Genomic DNA, 27579 nt, shown 5'->3' with positions numbered 1-27579 from the left:
ATATAGATTTTAATATATAAAATTTCAAATAACAATAAAAAATAATTTTTTATTTTTTTTGTTTTACAGGTTATGATTTTACGGCAATTATACTAAACTGTTTTAATTTTATATATATTATATTAGATATATATTTGTATATATCAATAAAAACGTCGATTTTTGATTTGGAAAATTTTAAATTATTTTAATTCACTTTATTAGCAACGAACTTATACATAATGAAATATTTTGGAGGAATAGAAGGGTAAGTCTTCAGCTATAATATATAAAATATATATAAAATTTTATATTTTATTTTTTATATTTTATAAAAAGATATAAAATATTTATTATATTATACAAACTTAAATTACATTATATATAATATTATATTATAAATATATATATATACTAGCTGGCCCGGCGAACGTTGTTTCCCCTTGCAATTAATTTTCCTGGCGTTCGTTGCGTTGCTCTTGACTTTCATTAGCACGTGTAATTGTATCCTGGTTTCTTACATCTTCATTGTTTTCTGCCGATCTATTTAACCGACGGTTCTGGAGTAATTGTGAATTCCGAGTCCGTCGACCAATATTTCCTCCTCGTCCACGAAGACGTGGCATTGTTTTTTGTACGATATTTATATCTTTATATATATAATTCTTCTTTTTTGTGTGTTGAATTTTTGAATTCGCTGGATTTACCAGGAATACCACCACATAACTTAAGATTAAAAATTGGCTCACCTATAATTATGCTGCGGAATTTAAATGCACTTAAGCTATGCAACGTCAGTTTTACAATTCATTTTAAAGATTTTAAAGTTTTTAAACAAATCAAAGTAAGCATGAATAAATTTTAAATTTTTAATATAAATGTATATGGATAGCAAAAAATAAAAAATTGATTAAAAAGACATTATCCAGTGGGCCAAATTGTGAATCTAAACCTTCCTTGAATCCACTTGAACACACACAAAAAATTTCATCAAAATCGGTTCAGCCGTTTAGGCGGAGTTCACTGTCAACACACGTACAGAAGAATTATATATATAAGATATATATATATATATATAATTTGAGGTATGATTTACAGACTATTAAAAGAACATCAGTAGTGCGGTTCTTGACCAATCTTTTTCAAACTGCTATTCAGAGATCGGTAATGCCCAGTCAATAATTGTTTGTATTCTTATGCTTATGTTTTGAAGATATTTATTTATATATATTAAATTATTATTGATATATAATATCATAAAACAAATAAATAACCAAAACCGGTTTATGGCAATGAAGGAACTAAAATTGCAAAAAAGTAAACAATCTAAATTGCACTTGAGGTTTAAGTACGGCACTGAAGATTTTGAGTGTAGGGATGTTATGATACTTATTAAGAATTATGCACCGAGAATGAATAAAATAAAATAAACATAAATGAGATACTACAAATTGAACCACATAGAAAAGCTTTGACTAAAGATAAAGAATATTGGCGTGTCGCCAATATCTTATTTGGGGTATATGAAATCTATTACGAGTTCAGTCTTCTACTGCTTAGGCACTAAAGAAGTCTTTATTATTTCTATTTTATTCTAGCTTTTTTAAGTGATATCACTTTAAAATGTATAGTGGTAACTTTATTAACTTGAAGTATATGAGAGAAGTTTAAACTATCTGAATGGTTAATATCTTTATAGTGTTATATATATTGTACATAACTCGGCAAATATTCTGGAATACGTGTCATTTTTCTTTAAAAATCCATGCAAATCCATATAAAAATATGCTAAAGGGGTTCGATAACTAGTATGAGAAGTCTTATTTTAAATCTTTTCTTTCTCTAGTCCACAACTACGAGTAGTTGTAGCTACTAGAATCTCCAAAAAAGTTGGCGCCCTCTAAGCTTAGTTAATAGCTTTTGGGCACCAGATTTAGCAGTATAGGAATTTTTAACACTGCATTATCTAAAATTTTTGAAAGTGTGGTTTTTTTCTGAAGGTGCTATTTTTCATTTATTACAGTAAGTGTCAAATTAAAACTGTTGATACTTAGTATCTACAGGAAATCGCATTTTATTAAGAATTATGTGAAGCTGAATATCGTTCAGTTTTAATTGCAGTAAACGTTCTTTTTGATATTTTTCAAAAAAATTGTCGCTAGGCTCAATTTAAATAAATGAATAAAGAAAGCCAGCCTTATAATAATAAGCAATTTAAATTCAGTTGTTAAATTCAAATAAATTTAACACCAAAAGCAGTGCTCCGTACTAAAAATTCAATGCGAAAAATCATTTCATTCTCTTAGTAAATCAAGTGCTGTACTATTTCCTTATTTGTAAGTGAAATAGTTTCGAGATCTGAATAGAATAGAGCTGATCTGAATGCGGGTATGTAGAATATGTACTTAAATTCAAGAGCTGCACTTGAATTGCTTTACATAAATTTGTCTCAATTGCTTTTGATATCAGTAAGAGGCACAAATGATCGCTTTTATTAAGCCGAATATGCATGTTATCTTATATGAAGTATACGGAATTTCACGTTAGGAATATAAACGCGTACGTAATAACGTAACGCGCTGATAAGAATTACTACAGTCGCAATATTATTATCAACCTTAATAGGAGTGTATTTGATATGTTATTGTTGAATTTATTAAAACGTATTTGCACTAAAATAACCAATATTCTAATATTAATTGCCTCATGTTAACATCTGTCCAAATTTTCAATCAGTTTAGCCCCTCCAGATTAGAGGGTTAGTACTTGGGTGGTTATTGAAATCTGTTATTCATGTTGGTATTATAAATTAGGCGCTAATCTGAATGTTTAACCCTAAATGTAAGTGCTTACATGGAAATATTAATAAATTAGGTTTATTTTTACGTAAAGCAAAGTATCTGCAATTTTTATAGCGAAATTATTATTTGCTTTGTCATTAGTTTTATCAGAAAATGTTTTCTAACAAAATGCGCTTTATATTATTCATATTGTGAAATAATATTTGCTTTTGTATTAAGATCGTCAGAATAGTTAAGTTTAGGGGAAAATTTAGAAAGGTAGGAGAAATTCTTTTATCTGAAATAACATATGGCGTTTCAAAATAATTCTTATTTTATATTTCCTGAATTACCTACCAAGTAGCATTTTTAGCCCTTAAGAAAACAGTCGATTCATTGCAAAAGAATATGCTGTTAGTATATATACTCTCACACCTATATAGCTAGCAAAGATTAAATTCAATAAATTGAAAAGCAGACAATAATGTTTTTTAAAAATCTCTAAATGAGATAAAAGACTTTTGAGATAATAAGATAACTACAATTATGATTTGAGTACCGAACTTGAGCAAATCCATCGTAAAACAATTTGTTACTTTTGGGTTATTTAAATGAGAAAAAACAGCAAGAGAGGAAAAATAAAAAAATAACGTAATAAAAAAAAAGTAATAATTGAAAATAATTAAAAAACTAAATAATAAAAAATGTGCCAATGTAAAATGTAAAAGTTACAATACCCCAAAACTTTACGCAGAATGTTATTATCAATTTTGCGGCGATACTCCTACCAAGGCAGTGATATATACGTAAACTGTGTCGCAAAAGAGTTAGGAGGGAAAAGAACAACTACTCAAATTCTCCGGAAACATATATACACAAAAACTCCAAATCTGTTTCTAAAGGTTATAAAAGAACGGCGGAAATAAGAAACGGCATTTTTACACACGAAGTCCTTTTGACTAAAATGAAACCTAGAAAATCATAATAGCTTTATTTCATCTAAAGAGATGAAATATTAATCCTAACAAGCTTCATTATCTAACAATATATTATAGGTCTTCTTCTATGGTAGATGAAACACGAGTTAGTGTCTAAAGCACTTTTACTCAATAGTAGCTGTGATGACTTGTGTGATCCACTGTAACAAGAACTCTGTTGAATTCTTATAATGAATAATTTAGACGAATTTACAGCAGTATAGTTTGAAACTTAACATATTCTTCTGACATTTTTGATTTAAACACCAAAAAAAAAAATACATTTGTGTTAGGTTACTATCAAAGGCTTTTCGTACGCTGTAGTATAAATGTAGCTTTAATTAGGTTATTACAATTTGTGACATCAACAAAATAGTTCATCAAGGACTGATAATGTGCTATAACAACGGACCAAGTATGTCAGTTCCCCAAAAAAGGAAGCTTATCTACTTATATCATGTTTAGATTTAGATAAAAATTCTATCAGCCTGTATCAGTTCAGATTCTAGTAAAAATTATATATAAAATAAAAGTTATTAAAGCCAAAAAAGTCTTAACAGTTCTTCAAATATGTCAGTTGCAATAGTCCTTTTGTTCTATAAGTAAACGATTTGTTTTTAGTATAACAAATGGCAAACTTAGTTATAAAAAATCTACAATCAAAACTATGAATCTACTTGTAAACTTTTTAGAGTTTAAATAATTGCAAATCAAAAAAAAAACACATGAACAAAAACACTAAAATAATTTCTGTACGCGTCACAGCACACATATGCTTTATCAAAGCACTAAAATAAGACAGGATGATATTTTATATAAATAAACTTTATTATAAAAAATAAATGCAAATATAAAATAATGTAAAAAATATAATTATTTAATATCGCATAATAAAGCTACTCCACGTATAATCCAATGATCTGGAGGTTTTAGAGAATTTAGCCAAAGTGGAGCAATATAATTTAAATCAGTTCTATTCATTTTTTTATAAACCGGACACTAAACAAAAATGTGTTAATATATTTTATAAATTGATATAAAAAAATATATAATTATATATACCGTATACAATTTTGAATTTTTAGGAGCTGTAGAATTGATAGCTAAAATATGTACGACAGGCATCAATACAAAAATAACTTTATTAGTTGCTTCAACTAAACGTGAAGTTTTTCGATCCCAACCAGCACCATCCACATAAAGTCCATGCACAAAAACTCCCTCTTTAGGTGGTTTTAGACATTCTTCTGGGTTTACTTTTAGAACTTCATTATGCATAGTTACTTGATCTAGAGGCCAACCTTGATGAGCGCGTGCTACTTCTTGTTTCATGGCAGTTAGAAAACCTTGTGGATTAAAAAAACCAGACATCCAAAAAACAATAGGTCGATCCTAATTAACAAAAGTAGAAGTTTTAAAATGTTTATTTAATATTTTAAATATTATATACATTAAAGGCCCAGCTATAGAACTGCTGGTTACGTTCCAATAATTCAGTAAACCAAAAGCCCAAACTAGATGAGAGCCAACTACCACGTTTCCACATAGCTGGCACACGTGCATTAAAAATATTATCGAGTGCATCACGCAACTGATCGCTCATGATAATGGTACCTTGAATAGCTAGGATCAAATCCTTAAGTGTAGTACGTACGAGTATAATTATCTGAAAATTAATAAAAAAATGTATAGTTTATTAGGAATTATTATCTTCAAAATATATACTGATGTTTTTACCTTTTGCATACGATCAATTTCTTGTCTTAAAAATATGTTCATTGAGCTCGTTGCACCCATCATTTTGAGTCTTTCTTTCACTTCAAAAAGGTCATAAGGCATAGGCATTTTGCTTTGCATTTCTTTAACAGATCGTGCGACTTTATCCTCACGCGTCTCACCAGTTCCAGCAGAAGACTCTTTAAAATATTAAAGTTATTATCTTAACTGTAAAATTGAAAAAGAAAATTACCTTTTGGCTGTATAGACAATACAGTATCTAAAATGCTTCTAGTGGTGTTCGTTTGATATGTGATATCAGCATTTGAGTGGAAACCATATACTTGTGGTGGATCTATTGTCGGCATTGCTTCAATCGCCATTAAATAGGTTTCAATTTCCTTGAAACTAAATATCTTATAGCCTTTAAAGAATTCAAAAGTTTCTAAAAACATTCTATCATGAAACCACCAACGCCCAAAAGTATTTAGTAGCCGCTTGTCGTAATCATCAGTTACACGTCCGCCATACTGCACTTCACCAAGCATATAACGTACCGTACTCCAGCTTATGCCTTTACCTGGTTCCAAGTCATCCAAATGATTTTGTACAAATAAGCAGCTGGCATACCAGTCAGCAAAATTAAATTCATATGGAATGTTCCAGCCTAATGGGCCAAACTTTCTGCGCTCCTGTACTACAGAATGCAAAAAGGATATCGCAAAGACTAATGGATGATAATAGGGAGATTGCGAATAATCTAAAAAGTCCTGTGACATGTTACTGTAGGTACGTTTAAGACCAGCACGCATTCCAGCGGGTGGCTCATTAGTGAATTTAATTGACAATTGCAACAAACTTATGGAAAATTTAATGTGTGGCTCTGTGGTTATCCACACGCGGAAGTTCTCGTTGCAGCTTTTGGGTCCAGCTCTTTCAAGCTCTAATAGCAATAATGTTAACTCGTTCATATACTCTAATCCCAAGTGACAATTTTGCAATAAAACCCAACCACCGGCTTCTATGCAGTTAGCTACCAATTTTCTGGCATGTACTTCTTGCCCTTGACCCATTGAAATTGGATAACATTTTAATTCATTTTTCTTTGCCAGAGCTTCGATATTCGAAGATGGGTCAGAACCCATAGACAAGAAGCATACAAGAGGAGACAATGGCTTACTTTCTGACAATAATTCATCAAAATTAAGCACAACTGGCTCTGCAAATCGTTCTCCGAGCGAATTTGCTATATACTTTCGACTTTGCGAAATGGTTCGATCTGTGCACCACGATCGTATAAGTAACAATTTTCTAAATGGATCTAAAGAATTATAACCGTCTGGAATTATTTCACTTTCAGGACTTTCTTTTTTATACCAAATGAACCAAGGTCTTTCGTTATTGCTTACCTTAGTTACAATATGTGCAAATATATTCAATTTAGTTAGCTGTACTAAATTAAGCCAAGTCTCGTCGGTTATCCAACGATGAGGCACCGGTGGACAATCATTGAGATTCAAAGCAGCTCCACCTTTAATGAATATCTGAAACTCATCGTACGATACTAAATCCATTTGGCGATCAATATTCAAGGCCATTAGTAAAACAAAAAGGTATTTATGCTGCTCATAGAGACCACGAGATTTGTAGCGATATATCTCAAAGGTTAAATAAGAAATAATTCGTTTGATACGCTTTTGGGTTATATGTGTTTTTGCTGAGTTATGCATAGAGGCATCGAAACGTTCCAAGAATTGTACCAATGATGTTTGGTACATGCAGTTTACCATCGCCATTGTGCATACTAAGAAATATAGTACACTGCCTCTAGTGGCAACTGGACGATATTCTTCACGTGCTACATTAATTTTTGCCTCTGTAATCTTTGCTATTTCAATTTTTTCCTTAACTTCAATGGATGTGTTTTTACTAGTATTTAACACTTCAATAACGGTGACATCATCAAGTAGACTTCCTTGTGTAGTTGAGAGCTTATGCAAAAGATTTGCTTCCAATTCTTTCATTTTTTTAGTATTACTAGTAACAGTTTCAACTAAACTTGTACGCTCCTCTTCTAATTCCTTTCGTTCTGTTAGAATTACACGACCTAGTAACTGATCTTCTAAACCTTTCATAGTTACAGTGAAATCAATGATAGAAGTACGCGCAAACACCTCTGGCGTGTAGGCGGGATTTGGTAATTTAGTAGTTATATAACATCTAAACTGGTCATTGAAATCGACCTCCTTGTCACCGACCTTTACTTTATATTTTGTACCAACTTTAAGTAAATTGCGATCCAAAATATTATCTAAACATGGATCTAACTCTTCGCCAACATCTTCAATTATTACTGGCATACCTAAACTTATTGCATCTTCAATATGGTTACGGAAATATTTGTGATTTAATGATGTGACAGTCAACTGGTTTTCTTTCTCTTTGTTTTTGATCCAAGCCTTACCTTGAGACTGTGGATCAATTAACAGAGGAAAGCGTACAGCTTTAGTAGCAATGATACCATTCTGAATTGATAGTTCATCTGTGGGTAGACCTTGCAAATTCCATTCTCCAATTTGCGACCGATCAGTCAAACTTTCAATTATGTTAATATTTGACGAAATCGGTATAGATCGCCGCTGGATTTCTGACAGCCATGAAGATTGTAAATCGACACGATATGATTGATTAAAGGGTCCTGAATATGATAAAAATGCGGTGAGATACAGTGAATCGCCAACCAGACGTTCGGTTTCGCTCTTAAATTGTGCAATTTGCTCAGTCCAACGAGTCTTTTCTCCAGCCAAACCTGTAATCAATGCAGTCGCTTTATCCATTTTATCTTGGCACTTTCTAGCATCCTCCAATACGGTATTTTTTTTGTCCATTGCTTCATTGAATTCTCTTGTTACTGCTTCCATTTCTTTTTCCTTTATCTCGTACAAATCTTCAGCTTCTTTCAAACTTTCAGTTGCTTTCTTATATTTCGCAGCTTGAACTGCTAAGTTAGCTTTTAGCGGTAAAACTTCTCTATTAACGTCAAAATACTTTGCCATGGCAATAGTCCAAGACAGCAGTCCGGCAACATTACCGCAAGCAGCTTTTGCAGCCTCAAATGTATATAAGCTAAAAGAAAATAGTTTAATATAAACGGAAAATAATCAATTCTATATCTGGTATACTTGAAATTAAAATATGGCTGTAGTAAATCAACCATTTCTGCATCAATTATATCTGTGGGATATTCTACAATTTTCTTTAAAAAGTTTATATCAGACATCACTTTCAAAGACTCCTCCCAGGAGCTTTGCAAAAAGTTTCTTTCGAGATCTGGTTTTGTAGGCTTCACACGTTTGCGGAAAAGAATCAATACACAATCCATGATAAGAGTAATCAAAAATGGAGGTTTGCCCAATTTACGCACAGTTGCAATATCGGCAGCTTTAATTGTCTAAAATAAGAAGTTTTGGGTTACGGAAGAAAAGGAAATTAGCTGATTTTTTGATTATTTTAGTTTAGAAAAAACATTACCTTAAGCGCGGCCTCAGCTTCTTCTAATGCTGGCTTTGCTTTCTCTAATTTCTGCTCTGCAACTGCTTTATCAGCAGAAATAAGTTTTACCAACTCTGCTGCTTGCGCCTTCTTTTCGGCAACCTGCACTTTTACAACTTCTGTTGCAGCTGCTGCTTCAGTTACGACTTGTAGAATTTCCTCAGCCTCAGCAGAAGCTATAGCAATATTTTTATTCTTCTCAATCAATTCTTTTTTCAATATTGAAACTGAGGCACCAGCTTCATCCAATTTATCTAAGCCGGAACTCATACGATCAGACATCACAATAATGTTCACTTGCTTGTCTTTATATAACTTTTTGTAGCTGCCTAAGAATGAAATCAAAGACTTCGGTGTAACAAATGTAGTACGTCTGAAACGATCGAAATACGATGTGCATGCTTCTGATACTGTGTTGTGTACCCAGCTCATTATATCGATAACACTTTCCTTAACCTCATCAGAACAGACAATTTCATAATCTTTGAGATAATGCCGTGATACGGCAACTCGTGCATCTTCTGGCCATTTTTGGAACCAATCTATAACGCAGCCTGATATAAGACCAGGGAACTTTAATGAGCGAGTACGAAACTTTTCACCAATCTAAAAAATAATATAATGAAATGTTAATATTAAAATGTTTTATAGTAACCAGAATATAAGGATTAAACCAAAAAATAAACCAACCGGTGAAAAGCATAAGGCTATATGTAAATTGGAACGTGCGCGGGAAAGGAAAAAGTCATACAAGTTGTCTTGTGTGGGTATACGTTTCGGTGAAACTTTTTTCATTATAGGTGTAATCTCAGCATATATTTCATCTATGTAAATATTAAAAAATAAAATAAAAATCATAAGCTATTAAATTATAATATTATTTACCAATTTCATCTTTAGCAAATAAATTTGCAATTTCTCCCGAACTTAATATGTTATTGATAAATTCCAAAAAGCCCTCATCCTTGATTTCATTATCAGTGAAAATGAAAGTTATACCCCTGCCTTCTAGCCCGGAAGTGCGATATAAATATTTTAGATCATCCACTAAGTTACCTGCATTGTAAGCACGGGTTAGTGTTATCTGGAAGAATTTGTAGTTAGCTATAAACGAAGCTAAACGAGTCAAACTTTGCTTTCCAGAACCACCTACTCCCACCAGTAATGCATTACCTCTAACATTTCATAAATTAGAGAAATATATAATATATATATTGATTATATTAAATTTTGATAAAAAATATTACCTGGGCATACTTATTATTCTGGAAACAATAATCAAATGTATTAAAGCATCTTGGAAAAACACTAAGTCCATATGAAAACCACGCACATATTCATTAAATTGTCCCATATAAAATGCGACTTTTTGTTTCACAAAATCGAAACTATATTTTATTTAAAAGAAAATGTGAAATATTCTTAATGAACAAAAAATTTTCGTCTCTAACCTTGGAATTTCTTCATATATTTTTGGTGCATCCATTGAAATTTCTTCATCATCTTCAACACCCTCTGGTGGATCACGTAGAAAATCAACAAAATACGTTTGTTCTTCTGGATATAATTCAAAGTGTGTACCCAAAAACTTTTGAGCATCCTTTTCCATACGCTCCAAAAACCATTTCGTATCCTTATAATCAGTAAATCGATCAGCTATGACACGTGTACATTCATGGCACCACAATTTTATGAGATCACTAACATTTTGACATTCCTCGGTCTTCACTTTCAGAATTCCTTCCCAAATACGTGATAAATCTCGTAAATTAAAAACGTAATGGAAATTGGCCGGTGTGGGTAACATTTTGATTTTAACATTTTGCCAGAATGAACGTGTTAAGGGTATCAAAAGAGGTACAACTGATACAATCTCCATATTGAAACGTGTTGAACAGAAGTAACCTTGACCAATTTTATTAAATATTTGATCCATGGAATTATTACTAGGTAAAGTGCAATTAAAAATAGCTAAATGACGTTTTAAGCGATTTGGTATATCGTTACGACCACCACCAGGGTGGATCATAGCAGCCAACATTTGTATATCCATAATTGTGTAAAAATCACCTATTTTAAAATCATATATGTATAATATTACAATATATACTTGTATGTGTATATGTATATATTTGTATATACAGAAGTATTAATTCATATATAGTTCATTTTAAAAGGTCTTTTAAAATATACCTATATACAATTATATAGCAAAAAACCTCCAAAATTTAAATTTTTTATAAAAGCAATTAATTAAAAAATTAAAATTTTTAAATCAAGCGTTAACTTTCTTACTTGTCCAACGTCCAATAAGGAAACAATTTCGAAATTATATATACCATACTTAAATGGAAGAAGTTGATCCGAAAATATATTAGTTTATTTTTCGGAAAAAAATTTATTTTATTTTATTTACTGTTTATTTAATTCTTATTGTTATTAACAGCTAATATTGTCTTCGAAAAGTATTATATTTTTATATTATAAATTTTCGAATTAAAATCAATCTATTCAAAGTTTAAATAAACTATATAGATATTTATATATATGTGTACATATGATAATACCTGGTTTTTCGAGGGAATAAAAACCATGTTGTTCAATCATCTGCCGTACTATTTCATTTGTAATTTGATCTCCCCATTCGTTAATTACAGGCATGTTGATATCGTCTACGAATACCGTCATTGCACGCTGACCAGGAGGACCATAAGTGGTTCCAACACGTTTCTCAACATAAGATTCAATAATACGCTAATTAAAAATTGAATTAATAAAAAACATTCTAATGATAATTATTTAGTATCTACCTGAAACATATTCGGTGTTGTAGCAGAGGAAAAATTAAAGGATTTAAATAAGTGCTCCTCAGGATCATATAAGGACATGTAGCTTTTAATCATCACAGTTTTTGCAGTTCCTTGTTCACCAATTAATAGTACTTGCTTCTTTTGCTTAGCTATGTTATGCAATAAAAATGCAGTGCGCACATTGTCGACATTGGGTACCAAAATTGATGAAAATTCTGGCACACTATCATCAGGATACTGAAAGTCTTCCACTCGATTATTCCAATGTTGCCAAATTCCTGATTCATCAACATAAAATTCAAATATTGTTTCATTGGGTTGTCTTTTGGGCCATTCTGCAAAAAAAAGTGTTCACTTATTGTGATTTCCATCCTATATATTATCTTATCTTATTTATTACTTAGTTTGGAAGGATGTTTAACCACGAATTCCTCTAACTTTTCTCTTTCACTGATTTCCAGTACGGATCCTAAGCTCCACATCATTGCAAAGAGAAACAATCGTTCTAAAAATAAGTCAGTTCTGGTTGAATACTCATGCAATAAACCATCCAATATTTCTAGCATTTGTTTTATGTAAATAGCTTCAAGAACTTTCATTTTTGCTACCAATTTAGTTTGTAGAAACAAGTGCGCATCATCATAAATTGCATTAAAACAGCGCCGGAAAACATCTTGTTCCTTATCAGACTGTTTTTTGACCCAAGCTACAAATAAAAATAAGTATGTTTATTCTTAACGTTAACTAAATTTTATGTGTACCTATATCATACTTACCCTCCATGTATACAACCCATTTTAATACTGATGAACTCAAAAATACCATACCGACTCTACTAACAGTAGCTGGTGAAGCATTGTCGACATTATCTGGCTCAAAAACTAATTTAGAATTATCTGCCATTTTAATACGATCGCCGTTAGCTAATGTCAGTGTCTTGTTGTCATCAAGTACAGAGTTCAAGTTTTCAATCCAAACCGCATCGACTGGTCCATCCAAAACAATCCAACAATGTTGAGTCTTTGGAATTTTCAATGTACGACGCCATAATGTAGAAAATATACCATCAGTCCAATCATTTGTAGCAACATCTAAACGTCCAAACATTTGAGGTGCAGTAATAGCCTTAAAATACAAACTTTTCATAATATTTCGTAATATAATTATAAAAAAAATTAAATAATTAAAATAGACATAATAGACATAATAGAGCTAATGCCTAGTTAAGCGTAACTTTTCATGTGTCTACAGCTCAGTTTTTTGCAATTTGGATTTTTTTTATTCGAATATTAAGACATCCTTAATATTAATATAAATATAGCTTTTGAAATATATATAGAAGTATATACATATATAGAACGTTGTTTACCTTTGGATTCATTCGCATTTCCCTATGTGGCGTACCCATAATCGTGAAGCATTTTAGCATAGCATGTGTACAACTCGTTTTACCTGATCCTGTTGGTCCCATTAACATAAGTCCATGCCGTACCAATGAAGTTTCATATAATTGTACAACCTTTAGGTTCCATTCAGGATTATTGACGTAGCCAAAATCATCGACTACTTCAACAAGTGCACGTTGTAGATCCTTATACGATGCTGTAGTAAGCTTAATTCCTGGAAACATGTCTTCTATCAGTGACAAGAATAGTCCTTCATCTTCATCAATCAGCTTAGAGACATTCATATCTCGCAATACTCTCATCACTATGGTTTCTTCGGTATCACCCGGATTTGAACGCTTCTGTGCGCCTAAAGTACGCAGCACTGATAGAATATTTCTCAAACCAAAATCGTAATGCACTTGTTTTGAAAGTTGCTCTTCGCAAAGTTTATATAATGTAAAGAATTTACGTGACAAAACCAAATTTTCTTTGAATCCGCAACTGGCTAGCTTTACGCGTATAATAATAGCGCGATCAGGTACCATCATAGCTACTGTACGAAACATAATCTTCAAATTTTCAGGCAATTCCTGACGACCAGCATAACCAGGATTCATGGTAATGAACAGACCAAATTCTGAATTCAATGAAACAATATCACCATCACTAAAGATAAATGAAGTACGTTTTTCCTTTCTTGCAGTTAAAACAATACTAAAAAAAAACGATATACGCTTAATTTATTTGAATAACTTCCTTTAAATCGTAGACTTACTAAATTTGTTGTGCTGCGACAGATAATACTGGCAATTCAATACGATTGAACTCATCAAAACAGCCCCAAGAACCAGATTGTGCCAATCCTTTATATATACGACCCAAACCGCGGAAATCCATTTGATCAGAACAATTAAACACAACAACTAGTTTACCTAAAGCGCGCCCCATATCCTTAGTGGTCTCAGTTTTACCAGTACCGGCTGGACCCGCAGGAGCTCCTCCCATTGACATACCTATAGCTTGTGCGAGCGTAATATAGCAACGATCTGTTAATGGTGTTATAGCCAAACGTTCTGTGACACCAAGGTATTCATTTTGGTAAATGAAGTTAACATCCGTTATTCCAACGATTATGTCATCATTATCCTCGTGATAATAGAAACGAGCTTGTTTTTGCCATTCGAAATCACCAGTATTTTTAATACGCATAGTACATAAGTCATCAAAGATATCTCTAAATGAAAAATATTTTAATGTTCATTTTTTCTTGCCGAGAGTGACGCGTCTTTATGACGAAAAGAAACTATTTAAAACTTAGACGGATTCGAATAGCAAAGAATAGACAAGGACAAAAATTTATTTAATTTATTGAAATTTAGCTGATCATACAACGCTGTTTCGAGTATTGCCAAGTACTCATCATCAGTGGTCTTAGGTAATAATCGAATTTCTTAATTAGTTTATAGTCCGTATATAATTTGTTTGGACTGAAAGTGCCAGGTTCTTACAACTCGTGCCTGTCAAATTGAAAGCAATGATTAAACGTGTTTTTCCACAAGTAGCCAAGGCTGCACAAACTTTCAATGCTCAAGTTCCAGGTTTTTTGTCACTTTTTTATTTAATTAATGACACTAGCCAAAGTATTTGCTGTGATTTAAATTAAAACGAACTTATAAACTACAGCTTTATTTGAAAATAGAAGTTCAACGAAGTGAAAGATAATGTTTAAAGCTGCTTATTCTTTGTTTTACAGCTATTCTTTTCAAAACTAGGTTATACCGGCAACCCATAGTGGATCCACTTAGGCCTATTGGCCCATTGTGCTACCGTATATATAGGGTGAAAACTCAGGGTTTAATACCACCTAGAACCTGTTGCGAAGCATAAAATGCTATTTAAATTCAGGTCCTGTAAGTGGTCCAGGTCCTCAAGGAAGGGGGCTCCTAAAGTATTACGTCGCCGCCGTACATGAGCTGGGCAAAAACACAAACGATGAGAGTCGCTCTCATCGTCTTCCCCATAGCTACGATAGATTTGATTGAAAGGAAAACCTAATCTTCTAGCATGGTTCCCTAGTTTACAGTGTCCTGTAGTCAAACCTACCAAAAGACTAATGTCTCTGCTAATAATTCATTTTTTTCTATAGTTGTAACTATAGAAACACAAAATTGTGTGGATAGTTTATTTATAATTATACCTTTGATGTACGTGTATTGTAACCATAGTTTCAAATCGAATACGATCCAATGAAGATAAATCCTTGACAGTGAGATCAATGAAATGATTCAATAAAGCTAAAAATTTATTGTTTGTGCGTTTCATTATAGTTTTATCAGTTCGACACTTTCTTAATGCAAACTCTGATTCACGAGTCCATAAAAGTTGCACTCCTAGTAATCCAGCTTGTCCGCAGAATGAAGGAAATTCTTCTACAAAATTAAAGTCCGGATCATTTAAATTGGCTGCCATACCAGCAAGTGTTGTTCTCATTGTGTCTTGCATCTCTTTAAGTAATCTACCCAGCCAGATTTCAACACTTCCTGTACACTGAACCGCGTTTTCTAGAGGCACTTTCTCATGATTCATTGAATTAAGCGCAATTATAACATCATTAGTTTTCTCTTGGAAATCAACCTAAATCAATATATAACGTTTTGCTATCGTGGATTTTTTAGTGAAAATAGAATAATACTCACATAAGCTATTGCATCAAATATACTAAGTAAATGCGGTTGTATACTTGTAGGGTCTGAAGCTTGTCCTAAAATCTCAAGTAATACAGGATCAGAAACAAAGAAGAATCTGGGGAAAAGCAAACGTTTCGATTCCAAATAACCTGAAATTTTAATGTTAAATAAATTACAAAATAATGATTTCGGAAAATAGTAAGCACTTCTTACCAGTTAAAGATTTCTGACAAGTTTCCAACTGATCTAAAAGCCATGTTAACATTTGCGCCAAACTTTCATCGCCTGTACAACATTCGACTGCATTTGGTATTTCTCGTACACGATACATTATTTTGACATAGTTCTTATCAATATTCGTAAAACGTTTAGCTTCCTGTGGCAATTGTTTTGAAATATCGCCACCCACAAAAACTGCTTCCAGGTACATCCACAAATTCTGTACAATTAACCACTTTTCTAAAATTTCACCTGTGTTCACTAATTTCTTTAACCATGTATGAATTTCTTTTTTGAAAGGTGCATTATACCGATTCGAAGCTAAGGAATTAATAATCATCAAGCTATCCTCAAGTGCTGCTATAATTTCCAAAGTTTCTTGACCTTTAAGCACCAATTCACCACGAGTCTTAAACATGCCCAATTGCAAGTTAACAGTAGACCAATCGCTCACAATCTGTTTAAGTTTAGCTTCAATATCTAATTCTTTGGACGCGCCAACGCAAATATCTTCGACATCATCTTTGTGTTTCAGGATAGGCGCTTCCAAAAGTTTACCCAATGTAAACTTCGAGCTAGTAGGATCAAAGTCAGTTTTAAGTAAAGCATTTAATCGCGTCCAGTGACGTTCTTTCATAGCTTTATTAGTCATTAACTCAAGCAGCGGGCAAGTTTCATTGAAATCATCAATTTTTGTTTTTAAATCTATATAAGCCGGCCAAGTCTGCATACCCTTTGGCAGCTTACGGCATCTATTTCATTATATATATATATAAAAAATAAATTAATTATTATATTATAAAATATATACCTGACTTGAAAATCTGCTAATTCCGCACTTATTTTTTCAATATCCACTTCAGACCAAGGCAATTCATAGTAATCAGAAATCGTCTTTAGAACTTGAATATACAACGAGTACAATCGATTCAAATAGTTGAATTCACGTTTACGCTGATGCAATAGTGGGTATTCAGTTATAGGTAGTCCAAATAGTTTTTCACCGCTGCTATACATTTCGTATTTACGCCAGAGTTCATCAAAACGATTTTGAAAAATGAATACACGATCACTAGCTTCCTTAGCTGAAATACCTTCAACCATAGGACCATTAAGTTCAAAATCAATATTAAATTGGTCGAACTCTTGGACGAAAATTGCGATGCCTTCGTTAAGTTCTTTTAAGAGTGGTCCTTCCATTTCCGAAATACGGTCTGATACTTTTTTAGCCTACAAATGTCAAAAAAAAAAATTAAAGTAATTAATACGTTGTTCAAGCAAAAAACCCGTATTCTAATGAAATTTTAATTATTCATAAAAATGATTTTACTTACATTTTCCAACATTTTATTAAATGATAGTTGTAGACCTTCAACTTTATCATAATCTTCCTGTGGTATAAAAATATTATATTGAGAGAACAGTGCATATGTATCAACTATAAGATTTAAGGCTATATCCATACTAAAATGAAAAAAAAAAAATAATTATATAGTAATAAATGAAATGAATTCTTATATATCTTACGATATATATTTATCTCGGATTTTTTCCAAACAGTTCATGGCCAAACGTACGTCATCTAAGTCATTTATAGGTTTGCTTAATATACTCTCCATTTCCGAAATAAAGTCAACCATTTCATCAAGTTGCTTTTTATACTGCGCACTTAGCAACTGACCAAGCATTGTCTTCCACTTTTTCGATTCTGCAATGAAACGTTCCACAGCCTTATCTAGAAGTATTTACAAGCGACCCAGTAAGCAAATATATATATATATATAACAAATGATATAAATGTCTTACCGACGCGTATTTCAATTGGTCCAATTGTTCTGGTTAATTTCATTTTCTCAATATCACTAGTTATTTTATCGTAGTATTCAAATTTATCACGTATATCTATAGTCAAAGGAAGTGTGTCTACAAAAGCTTGTATGATGTTCTCACGTTCATCGGACCACAAGTACTTATATTTATTGTAAAAGTTCTAATATATATTATATCATACAATAATAATTATTAGTAAGAATATACATCTATAATTATTTATTAAAATAATAAATTTTATACATACATGTAAATATTGGTCAATATCATTCTTATACAACATAAGACCAGAAGCTATATTTTGTATAGCTCTTTGCACATCCTTATGTTCTATTACATAGCGGTAAAAGTTGCGGTCATATCGATTTTCATCTGTGAATATAATTTATTAATAATGCGCCATTGATATTGAAAATCCTTGCTATCTTACCTATTGTTACTCTACGCAGTCTTCTCTCATAGGTCTTGGCTTGTTTACCCCAAGTAGAAACGAAGTAGTTAATTTCGGTACAAACTTGTACTGCTGCATAAAAATGTTGTTGCATCAGTTCCAACGATGGATCAATAGTACATCCATTAACAAAATCCAGATACAAATCAGTGTATAGAATTGGGTTTTGATTGAATGTACGGTAATTAGATCTTTAGGAAAAACATGGTATGAATAAAAGTTACATGAAATACAAGTTGATATATTTTATATTATTTGAATAAGTCTATTTACTTTAAGATATTATGTCGTATAAAATCTAACGATCTTTTTGAGCATGTTACAAGCGCTTGTATCATTTTTGAGTTATAAAAGGAAAATAGATCCATACAATCATTTCGTAAATGATATAATTCGTATCTTAAAGTTTCATAATTCTTGAACTGCATCGATTTTAGTATATCGTCCGGTGCTAAGTAAATTGTACGATATATTTTATGAAATTGTATCCAATCCCATTTATCAACTGGCAGAGCGCTTTCTACACGCCAATTATTGTCATTAATCTTTTCTGCTGGCAGCTGATAGACGCGTCGTCCTTTTGAATCAATTGGACCAAAATTCAGCAATTCAACAAACATATTAATTAAATCGACCACGGCACGTTCCAGACATATTGATGTTTTTTCCAATTCCAACTCTAAACAATTCAATAAAGTTTTAAAATGTTAATGTTAATGTTATTATTATATATACAAAGAAAATAATTGTTTTGGAAACAATCGTATAGGAACTGGAGGCATCCATTTACAATATTAAACAAGTTACATGGTGGTAAAAAAAAGTACTGATTAAAAACTTCATTCAATCTTCCATTATCTAATATGTTTTTGTACATAAAAGGGTTTTGAAATGTTATGAGACATTTTTCAAGAACCCTAAATAATTTCAGAATTGTTGTAAAATACTTATTGACTGTTTCTTATAAGTCATAAGCAACGTAGATATTTTTAATATATCTAGTTATATTATTTTTATCATTAAATATAAATATCCTTTTATAGTTATTTAATAGATCTAAATTCAGCTACTTGGATGAATCATTTTTAAGTCATTGGAGTGTTTTTAATTATACATTCCATCTATGTAAATTTTTTATTAGTACTACGAATCTCGATTAATATTGTAAATCGTAACCTCCCCATTAGACGATTTTTAGCATTTCTTAGATAAAGGCATGATCTTGAGCATTTATACAATTTATTTACAAAACATCCTGTATTTTTATTTTCTTGATATATTACCTAATTCCTGTCTGAGCTTATTGCTTTCGTCCAAAAAAACTTCTGAAAGTACGGGTGCTGGGGGCATATAGACATATAAAAAACGTGTTAAATACTCAATCTCTCTAGAAACACGTATCTCATCAATACTGGTTACATATTTATAAAAAGTTGCAACTTGTGTTATTCTCTGTAATATAAAGTGTATATAATTTTTTAAATAAATACAGTTTGCTGATTTCTTAAAAGAGCTTACCTTTTGCGCTGCTGCTATAAAATCCTCAAGATTCTCAGAAATCCAAGTGATTCTTGATAAGCCAGGCTTTAATAGAAGTATTATTTCTTGTAATCGAAAACGCATTATGTTTATAAAGACTGAACTAATTGATGTACGCAACTTATCGAAATCATCTAATGCAATTTGCAATGCTGCGCCCATATTTAATAAGTGTTTCTTGCAATATGTGATAACGCTAGCAATATTGGGTACCGCTACATCAATAAAAATACTATGTAAATTCTTCACATTAACAAAAGTTTATAGGTATTAACTTACTTAAATTCATTTTCAGCATCCATTGGGTTTCTTCAATTAATTGTACAATTGCATTATCGAGTGTTACACTGTATTCAGCATCTTCGCTCTTACAAATTAGAACAGGTGCATTTATCAAGCACCGCACCTCTTCAGCATAGTCATACCAGGCCTTATGATAAGTCATTTCGTAGTGGCATATAATACCATTCATATAGTTATAGTAACGTACAGTACGCTGAGCTTTTCGATGTCCAAGTACGCATGGTCTCACTTTTAAAATTTTCATTGGTTCATCAATTTTTTTAAAAATTGATCGTATCCAAAGTATACGTCCAGCCACAGGTGGCATATTTCTCGGTAAAAACGGACATCCACGTTCTTCATTATATCTATAAAATCATTTATATACATATATATATGTATAATATGTTAAAACAGAAAAAAACTTTTATACATGAAGTACATACACATCTTTAAGATTTATCATTTCCTGCTCTAACATTTCTGCCACTTCCAAATATCTACGATCCAAGCATAAGCAATCCAAATTCAATTTTTCAAAACGCTGCAATATCAGTAACAAGGCATCAGTCACGGGCACACCAGTCATTAAAAATTTCACATACTGCTGCATACCGATTTCAGCTTGTTCTATATCTCGCATATAAATTTTAAAATCTTTATCAAACAGATCAGAACGATAATTTAACGGATCGTAGGGCTTCACATTCATTGCTGCCCGCGCTGCCTTTATTTGTGCATTGAATTTCTCCATACCGCTTATGCATATTCGATCCAATACCGAATAAGTAATTTCGGTATTGAATATAACTTTAACCTATATATAAAAATACTTATTAGTTTCTAAAACTTGAAATGAAACTTGAAAGAATAGGTGCCTTCCACTAGTTACGCGAATATGAAAGATCATACTTACTTTAGAAAGTCGTTCCAAAAAGAAATCTACACATGTAAATATGTATACAGAAGAGACTTTCCAAGGATTTTCTTTTGCATTCGCCATATCTTCGACTGTCCCTTCATATACTTTTTTGTAAAATTCTATTATTTCATTACATTTTTCTATTCGTTCAATGATAATCTTGGGATCTACACGCCAAATGGATACAGTGCCATTTTCAGTTAGGAAATTCTTACTTGTTATCGTTAACTGGTTTGAGATCTTAACAAATAGACCAGTAACGTTAATAGGAGTATTAAAATAATGTGCTGTTTTCGAAACATTTCGAATAGCAACCATTAGACCTGGTAAGCTATTTGTTATTTCAACAGGATTGGATCTTAAAAAATTATTCGATTAAAAAAATTTTTAATTCTCCATCACTTAAAAAATTGATATATATAAAATATGAATGCAGTTAAAGTACCTATAGAGTGGATCCCAGAATTTTTGTAAAGATGTAATATAACGCACATTGTCCTTTGCCTCATTGAGCGCAATAGTAACTAAGTTATCTATTTCCGCCCATTTCTAATATAATGATCATTTATATTTTAAAAGTATGTATTTTAATGAAAGTAAGATATTTTTTACCTTTAAAAGCTTTGAAGCACGTGAGAGAGTGAGGCACATCTTGTGATTAACAAACGCCTTACTCGCTACAAATTCGGTAATTGATGTATAACGAGCCAACATACGACGCCAATTAACAAGCATCTGTAAGGGCCCCACATCGGGAGTATCTCGTAATATTTGTTGACCTTCAGTTAGTATAGCTTGTATCTGTTTCATCCATTGTGAAAAATATTTTTCAACTGTACGTACACGTTCCATATCTTTAGAGGTATTTAAAATTTGAAATCTAACTAACAGTCGTCCCTTAAATAGATCGTGGTTGACATCAAATCTTACACGTGTGGATACTGTTCGCTCTGAAGATCGCATAAAAGTATTAAACATATCTAAAATATGGAAGAATTTTTCTTTTTGTTGTGATTCGGCTACACCAAAATCAGTAACCGATTCTACTGATTTCGTTAAAATGTCATCTAAGAAATTTTTCACAACTAATAGACAACTATCTGGTTTTCTCGCATCTAGTATAAACATGCCTACTTCGTCAGAGACCAAACGATTTTCCACATTTTTATTATTATTGTTGCGATAAACCACCAACCATTTTCCTTTGAGTATGATACGGTCTGGTGGTAAACAGACCGTACGTTTTATAGGCGAATATTTAGTTTTAGGATTTGCTCGTCCCGAACGTGTTGGATAACCAAACATATCAGCATAACTAATCATGCAAGCACGTTGGCCCTTTTCACTAAACAATGATAGCAATGAATCGGTATATGAGATTTTATCAATAAGGCCTGCTATAAGCTCATCGATATCCACTCCCATTACATCCGCACATATTTCGAGTACATACCTTTCATTCGCTCCAAGACTAGAAAGACGTTGCTGACGTAGTTCTTTGAAGTATTGTAAGCGCTTTCTTTCTATCTCTTCACGCTCCTGATCAACGACGCTTATGCGTCTTGAAGTTTGTTTTTGTATTGCACGAGAAACGCCAAAAAGTTTATGCAATTTCTTAATATTTTTATCCGGATCCGGATTCATTTTTCTGCTTTGTAAATTGTTCACGAATATAAAGAGAAACACATATGCTTGTTTTAAAAAAAATTTGTTATAAATTTGAATATAATTTAAAATAAAGATATGTTGAAAATATTGAAAAAATTTATTTTAAAAAAACAAAGTAAAAGCATTTCCATTCTGTTATAATAATAGATTATCAAACTAATCATTTTCAATAGCGGAAACGTGAATCTTATCGCAAGGTCTTACTGAACTATACAATTGTGTAGCGAAAAGCTTTATTGTAAAAATATTTGACCTACAGTTAAGTCTCTGGCCGTACATTAAAAATTAATCGAAGAACGTCCGGTGTTCCACTTTTGATCCAAGTTAAAGCAGAACAGTCACAGAGCATGCGACTAGAACTTACACAGTTTCTAGGCAGAGACGTTATACTGCACCATAGATCCATATTAAAACGATAAAATAAGTAATATGTATATGACATTATATAAAATTAATGTAACTTCTTAAAGGCGAACATAATGTCTATTGCCGGTTTATGCCTCGGACTTCTATTTTTAAGATAAACCCGTAATAATAGAACAACCTATTATTTCTGCTCGAGTAAACTTTACTGTACAAGACTGAGGCTGTCACTGCAACCTAACCTAACCTAACCTATATTATATTTAAGTGTTAGCACAACATAGGCCTGTTAATTCAAGAATGCTTTTTGTTTTCTGAGGTCCTTTTACTGAGGACAACAAACACTGACATCTGTCGTAACAAAGCTAGTAGTTTTTTTTGCTCAGTTCATTAGGTCATATATTGCGAAATTGTGATTATGTTTTTTAGATAAAATATGTCCTATTAAAATACACCTGTAGCTTTATTTAAAATTTATAATATTGTTTATATTTTAAATTTTATTTATGTAAAATTTATATTTTTTAAAAACATTTATAAGCTTAATCAGTTTGACACTTGCCAAAAGACCCGGCTTATTTAGACTCTTTAGGCACTCACTGTGCTATGAGATGCGGATTATTAACGCTGTTTATATGGGCTCATTGTCAAACCACACTTTAACGAGCACGCTTACTGTTTGTCGGGACTATAATAAAGATGGTTCTATTTGAAACTGGGAAACTACTGTTTCATTATAATGAAATGAGCAAGGCCTTTAATTCCTGCTTTATTAAATAGTCTAATTTATTTTTAGATATGTTCTTTCTACTCTCCAAAGTGCATATTGATTCTAGATTAAAACAATTTATTTGTTCTTGAAAATATATTTTGTTTCTAAATATATCAGTAAAGAGAAAATTCAAAATGCATACACGCCATCTAGCGAATATCGGGCAGTGACAAAGTAGGTTGGTGACATTTTCACTTTCTTCTTTGAATCATAACTAAAGTAGTAGTCGTTGAATATATAGTCCATCAACGATTAGCATGGCTGCTATATGACATTTTCTCGTTTGTACCGCGATTGAATCTACTCATCAGTGGATGCGGTCTAAAATAGCGAAATAGCGAATTATCTTATTTTTTTTATTTAATTTATTGAGAGTTCATGTCACATGCTACCATCATGTCATATGAAGTGATCCATATAGTAATGGTTAAACCCAAATAAAGTCTTCAATAGAAAACATAAATTAATTGAATCAATTTTCGGCTAATGAAGTCTCAAATTTTTGACTTGTAACGGAATCGTATGTTCCCCTGCTCTTAATTAAAGCGATTGATCAATGTTTTTTTTTTCTAAATTTATTGTTAAATCGCTATATACACGTAAAATAAATTTAGTTCATTTAAATTTTGGTTATATTTTCTATTTTCTAAGGTCAAATTAATTTATTTTTTATACAAAAAAAAAAAAGATCTCAATACTCTAGCGTGAGAACTGTAACAATAATTATCCATTAAAGCGTAATATATTCGCTTCCTAAATTATCTGCAATAATTTTTTTAAGTATGTCAAGTGCAAAACTCTATAAATCTTTTCGCAAGTAAAATAAAATATTTAAATTTATTAGCGATAAATTTTTTTTTGTAAATAATATTAATAAATTTATAAAATTTCACTTTCAGTGGAGCAACACACTCACATTTAGTGATCTGCGATGAGAATGGAGAGTGTTGCGCTATAACCACTGGCCTTGGAACTAATCATTGGATGGTTGGAATAGCAGAATGTGCAAGACGCATAGCTGATATGGTAGAGCGAGCAAAAAATGATGCCGGTATACCTCAGGAGACACGTTTAACCAGTTTAGGTCTAAGTTTAAGCGGTTGTGAGCAGGTCAGGTTTTATTATTAATACTACAAACATACCAGTATATTTCTGTTATTAATATTGCTTTTCAAAATTATTCAAAACTTTTGTTTATAGATTTCTATTTTGCTTTCTTTCAACTAGTTTTTATAGATTAAGTCTTTGATAAGAGTATTGAATTTTTTCTAAATTTATTTATTTATTTACTTTTGCTTATATTGAATTTCTGCGATAATCAACATATAATTCCCACTACAGCAAGAATCAAATCGTGAGCTTTCGCTGGAACTGCGTAATTCCTTTCCCGACATCTCAGATAGCTATGTTGTTTGCAGTGATACTATGGGCAGTGTTTTCACTGCCTCTCCAATCGGTGGCATGGTTGTTATATCCGGAACTGGTTCAAATGCTTTGCTAAAAAATCCTGATGGTAGCACACACAATTGCGGTGGTTGGGGACATTTTCTAGGCGATGAGGGTAGTGGTAAGTCATTTTTAAATATATTTAGTCTATTCAAGAACAAGGTTTGTTTTTTTCTGTTTATTAATTGCAATTACGTTGTTGACCTTATTATTGCTTTGAGGCTTTTAATTGTCGCTAAAAATTCACTGATAACAAATAAATGACATATATTTAAATTTTTTTTTTTTATTTGCAAATATAATATATAAATATAGACAATAATTAAATGTATTAAAAAAAATAGCAAGTGTTTGTTTACATATAAACTGGTTTGAAATTTTTTAAAAGGAAGAATTTCATTGAACCTCTTATATCTCATGCTATAAACAATGCACACTAAGTAGAAATTTCTTTTTTTATATACAAATAGTATATTTAATTTAATATATTTATGTATATTATATATAAATTATATTAATTTATGTACTCCTACATTTTATTAATATATTTTTTTAATCTGTTAGTAATTGTATATTATAAGTTTCTTTATATTTTTATTTATTTATATATTATTTTATACTTTTGTTAATTTTTTTTGCATATATAATATATATATGTAAATCATATAATACTAGCAAAAAAATATTTTTATTTTAGCTAACTTTTTGATACTTTTTTTAATTGAAAATAATATTTCCCATAGAATATATTAGAGAATATACAGGGCACTAGTTCCCAGTGGAGCATAGATTTGCGACTATGGTGGATATTTTGTGTTTCTCACCGACATAAGACATTCCACGCTATAAATAAAAACCGGTTTGTCCGCCGCCTTCAATACCTGTAAATCTATAATATAATGCTCTCTCATACAGAGAGCACAAATTAATTGACAAAGTGAGAGCACTTGTACCAAGATTAAAGACAACAATTTAATACTAGCAAACTATATAACTGATAGAACAGGAAATCGATATTATCAACTCTCCCTTTAAGCCATTATTGCCGAATAATCATTTACTATTTACATAGGTAAAATTAAAGTCGCTAATGTCACATTATATGTAGCGTACACTATAAAGTCTAAAGCGTTTGATCACTTATATAAACTGTTAATATAATGTCTATAATTTAAAACCATTTTAACCATAAATGTATAGAGGACGCTTTAATGTTCCCTTAAAACCCTTTCAAAGATAATAACTCTTACTAAAATTATTTAGAATTTCATTAAATGAGTAATATCTGTACCATTGTGATAGAGTTTAAGGATGAAAGGGTAGAATTAAAGAAACCTAAAAGCCGTAAAATATACTCCAACTCTCAAAAAAAAAAGATATTAAACTTCCACGTATAACATATATTAAATATTTTATTCATGTTTCTATCATTTTCTATTTCAGCCTGGCATATATCGCATCGCGCCATGAAAACAGTCTTCGATGATATGGACAATTTTGCAAAATCACCTTACCCGGTGGAACGTATTTGGGAGCTAATACAGCAACATTTTAATATAAAAACTCGTTTGGATTTATTGCCTCATTGCTATGCAAAATTTGATAAATCATTCTATGCTAGTCTCTGTAAGAAGTTAGCACTTGTCGCCGTTGAAGAGGACAACGAACTGGCGAAATCTCTATTTACCGATGCCGGTCGACAAATTGCACGCAGCATAACTGCACTATTGCCAAAAGTCAGTCACAGCCTAGTTGACTCAGGTGAATTGAATATTGTGTGTGTCGGTTCAGTTTGGCATAGTTGGCAATTGCTACGTGAGGGTTTTATCAAAGAGCTCAGTCTATATACGGTACCATTTCGCTTGAATCTAGTCACTCTAACAAAAAGCAGCGCTTACGGTGCTTGTTACATGGGTGCTGATGCAATTCAGTACGATTTAGCTAGAAATTATTCCGACAATGTCAAGATCATGTTCCAATATACGTGCAAAAACAGTGCCAAAGCGAATGGCAACGGTTATTGCCAATCCAATGACATTCCACCTGAAGGCAGGGTATAATTTATGCAGTGTTAGCAGTGGAACTGAGAAAGTAAAGTGTCAAATCGCACCGTTTGCATAATATATATGCAAAACTACAGAACAATAACAAAAAAAGACATTCCAGTTGTAGTATTTGTTAATAGAAAATTATACACA

General features: G+C 31.7%; 2 protein-coding genes across 2 annotated transcripts; one reads left to right on the top strand and one right to left on the bottom strand.

Moving 5' to 3' along the window:
* The first annotated feature begins 204 nt into the window (after nucleotides 1-204).
* Nucleotides 205-27574, top strand: LOC119681927 (N-acetyl-D-glucosamine kinase). The gene is made up of 4 exons (XM_038095240.1): nucleotides 205-247; nucleotides 24835-25045; nucleotides 25277-25502; nucleotides 26825-27574. The coding sequence occupies exons 1-4, from the start codon at nucleotides 222-224 to the stop codon at nucleotides 27439-27441; spliced, it is 1080 nt and encodes a 359-aa protein (XP_037951168.1). The 5' UTR covers nucleotides 205-221; the 3' UTR covers nucleotides 27442-27574.
* LOC119681926 (dynein heavy chain 8, axonemal) lies at nucleotides 4610-22828 on the bottom strand. Its single transcript, XM_038095239.1, has 34 exons — nucleotides 21745-22828; nucleotides 21578-21681; nucleotides 21127-21490; nucleotides 20657-21027; nucleotides 20208-20578; nucleotides 19908-20143; nucleotides 19673-19841; nucleotides 18663-19068; nucleotides 18369-18580; nucleotides 18186-18310; nucleotides 17915-18098; nucleotides 17636-17843; nucleotides 17443-17572; nucleotides 16920-17338; nucleotides 16103-16860; nucleotides 15899-16038; nucleotides 15400-15836; nucleotides 13978-14436; nucleotides 13184-13916; nucleotides 12591-12939; nucleotides 12215-12520; nucleotides 11815-12149; nucleotides 11572-11758; nucleotides 10456-11074; nucleotides 10252-10392; nucleotides 9890-10179; nucleotides 9695-9828; nucleotides 8984-9610; nucleotides 8635-8903; nucleotides 5706-8578; nucleotides 5474-5652; nucleotides 5187-5402; nucleotides 4799-5128; nucleotides 4610-4735 (listed from the first exon to the last, which is right to left on the bottom strand). Exons 1-34 carry the CDS (start codon nucleotides 22774-22776, stop codon nucleotides 4610-4612), a joined length of 13839 nt encoding a protein of 4612 aa, XP_037951167.1. The 5' UTR covers nucleotides 22777-22828.
* Nucleotides 27575-27579: the final 5 nt, after the last annotated feature.

Source organism: Teleopsis dalmanni, chromosome 2 (genome assembly GCF_002237135.1).
Source record: "Teleopsis dalmanni isolate 2A chromosome 2, ASM223713v2, whole genome shotgun sequence".
NCBI lineage: Eukaryota > Metazoa > Arthropoda > Insecta > Diptera > Diopsidae > Teleopsis > Teleopsis dalmanni.
Note: the sequence above shows the minus strand (reverse complement) of the source record. Positions and strands in the feature narration are given on the sequence as shown.